This window comes from Orycteropus afer, unplaced genomic scaffold, assembly GCF_000298275.1.
Source record: "Orycteropus afer afer isolate SDZICR_OR568_19922 unplaced genomic scaffold, OryAfe1.0 scaffold00155, whole genome shotgun sequence".
Lineage (NCBI taxonomy): Eukaryota > Metazoa > Chordata > Mammalia > Tubulidentata > Orycteropodidae > Orycteropus > Orycteropus afer.
In genome coordinates this window covers 6858129-6859752 of record NW_006921742.1, presented here as the reverse complement: position 1 = coordinate 6859752, position 1624 = coordinate 6858129, and the positions used below count along the sequence as shown (strand labels likewise).

Genomic DNA, 1624 nt, shown 5'->3' with positions numbered 1-1624 from the left:
TAATCACAACTCTGTTGAAACCATTTATAATTTTTTCATTAATGGCTGCTTGTGTAATACTTGCAACAGAACTTGTTGTTTCCTTCTAAATGACAAGCCACATCTATCTCCTCTGTTCTAAATCTTTTTAATACCAAAGAAAAAAAAATTACAAAACCACATACAACAGAGATGAGGCTAGACCCTGTTATTTTCTTCTCTATTCTCCCTGATTCACTGTTTTCCAGTGACCTTGGCCTTGGAAACAGCATGAAGTAGGCATGCAAGAACTTCATGGGGTATTCAGTCTGCCTTTTCCCTCCTTTGGCATTTCTTACCATCATCTATATGTTAGTTTCTGCAAAGGACTAAGCAGCACTTGTTGGATACCAAGAAGCAATTGTATTGTCTAGTCAATTGTTTGCATTGTGTTTACAGACTGTTTCTTTGCATCACTGAGTGGAATAGACCATGAATCATAGACTATTAAATGAAATTACTGTGTAGGTGTAGAATCATTGCAGGGAATGGAGAATAAAAACATAATTTCATACCAGCTTTGCTATGTGTGATTTCTTAAAATGGTTTTTTCAAATAGTCATAAAAGAGATAAGCAATAATGCTGAATATACAGGTATAAAGAATTGTGTTTTAGCTATCATTACAGACAGAAAAATAACATTATTACCACTGCTTGGGAGAAAACAAGTACATCAACATACACCATCTCATTGATTGTCAAATTAATTCAGGGAGGTAAGCAGGGTAAGTATTTTAATCTCCATTTTAAAGACAGAAAATGAAGGCTTTGAGAGGTTCTCTGAATTAACAAACTCATATAAGCCAGTGTGAGTGTGTGTGTTGCTGGCAGGACTGGAACCAAGTTCTCCTAAATTCTGGCTTCAATCTGTAATTCATCAGCATGCCTTTAAGACTTTGGGGATAACTTTCATTTTTGTACAATGAAAACAATGAATGCATCATACCTGGTTTATTTCCTGAGTGGTTGCTATTTTGTCCTGAAACAGCAGAGGTGGGGCGGTTGGTGGCAGGAGTCTTCTTATCTTGCACTTTGTGGCTGTCAGGCGCTATGTAAATGAGAAAGAAAAAAAAGAGAGAGAGAGAGGTATTTAGTTTCTTAAAACTTATTCAGAAACATTCACCTATTCAACATTTACTATTAATCTTGTTATCAAGTACAAGGCTAGATTCAGGAGGTAAAAACATGAAATAGTTTTGGCCCCTACCCTTAAGAAGCGTACATCAGTGGGAAGGACACAGTCAATGCTCATCCTAAATTCATAGCCTCAGCTCAAGTCAATCCTATAGTAGCGTGCCCAAGGGTCACGGCTGTCCCAGTTTATAGATAAGGAAACTGCATGGAAGCACAATTGGAACCTAAAGTCTCCAATCTAATACATTAACCTAAAGTTCATGCTTCAGTCACTAAAAAATTCCAACAACATAACCAAGCAGATCATTCAAAGGAAATCAGGAGATACTCTTTACTGGCATTTGGAAAGCGCTTCCAACAAAAGTTCACCAACAAAGATTATGAAAGATTATTAAAAAGACTAGGGGAAATCAGAGTCAATTCAGTGTCACACAAGAGCGGGGACAACGTATCTCAGAAAGGCACAGAGGG

At 37.1% G+C, this 1624-nt stretch overlaps 1 protein-coding gene across 1 annotated transcript in view; it reads right to left on the bottom strand.

Moving 5' to 3' along the window:
* MAP7 (microtubule associated protein 7) overlaps positions 1 to 1624 on the bottom strand; it is a 205856-nt gene that overhangs the window by 84200 nt on the left and 120032 nt on the right. Inside the window, exon 2 of the mRNA XM_007946315.2 lies at positions 966 to 1067. Coding sequence (XP_007944506.2) covers positions 966 to 1067 — 102 coding nt within the window. The remainder of the gene's footprint in view (positions 1 to 965; positions 1068 to 1624) is intronic.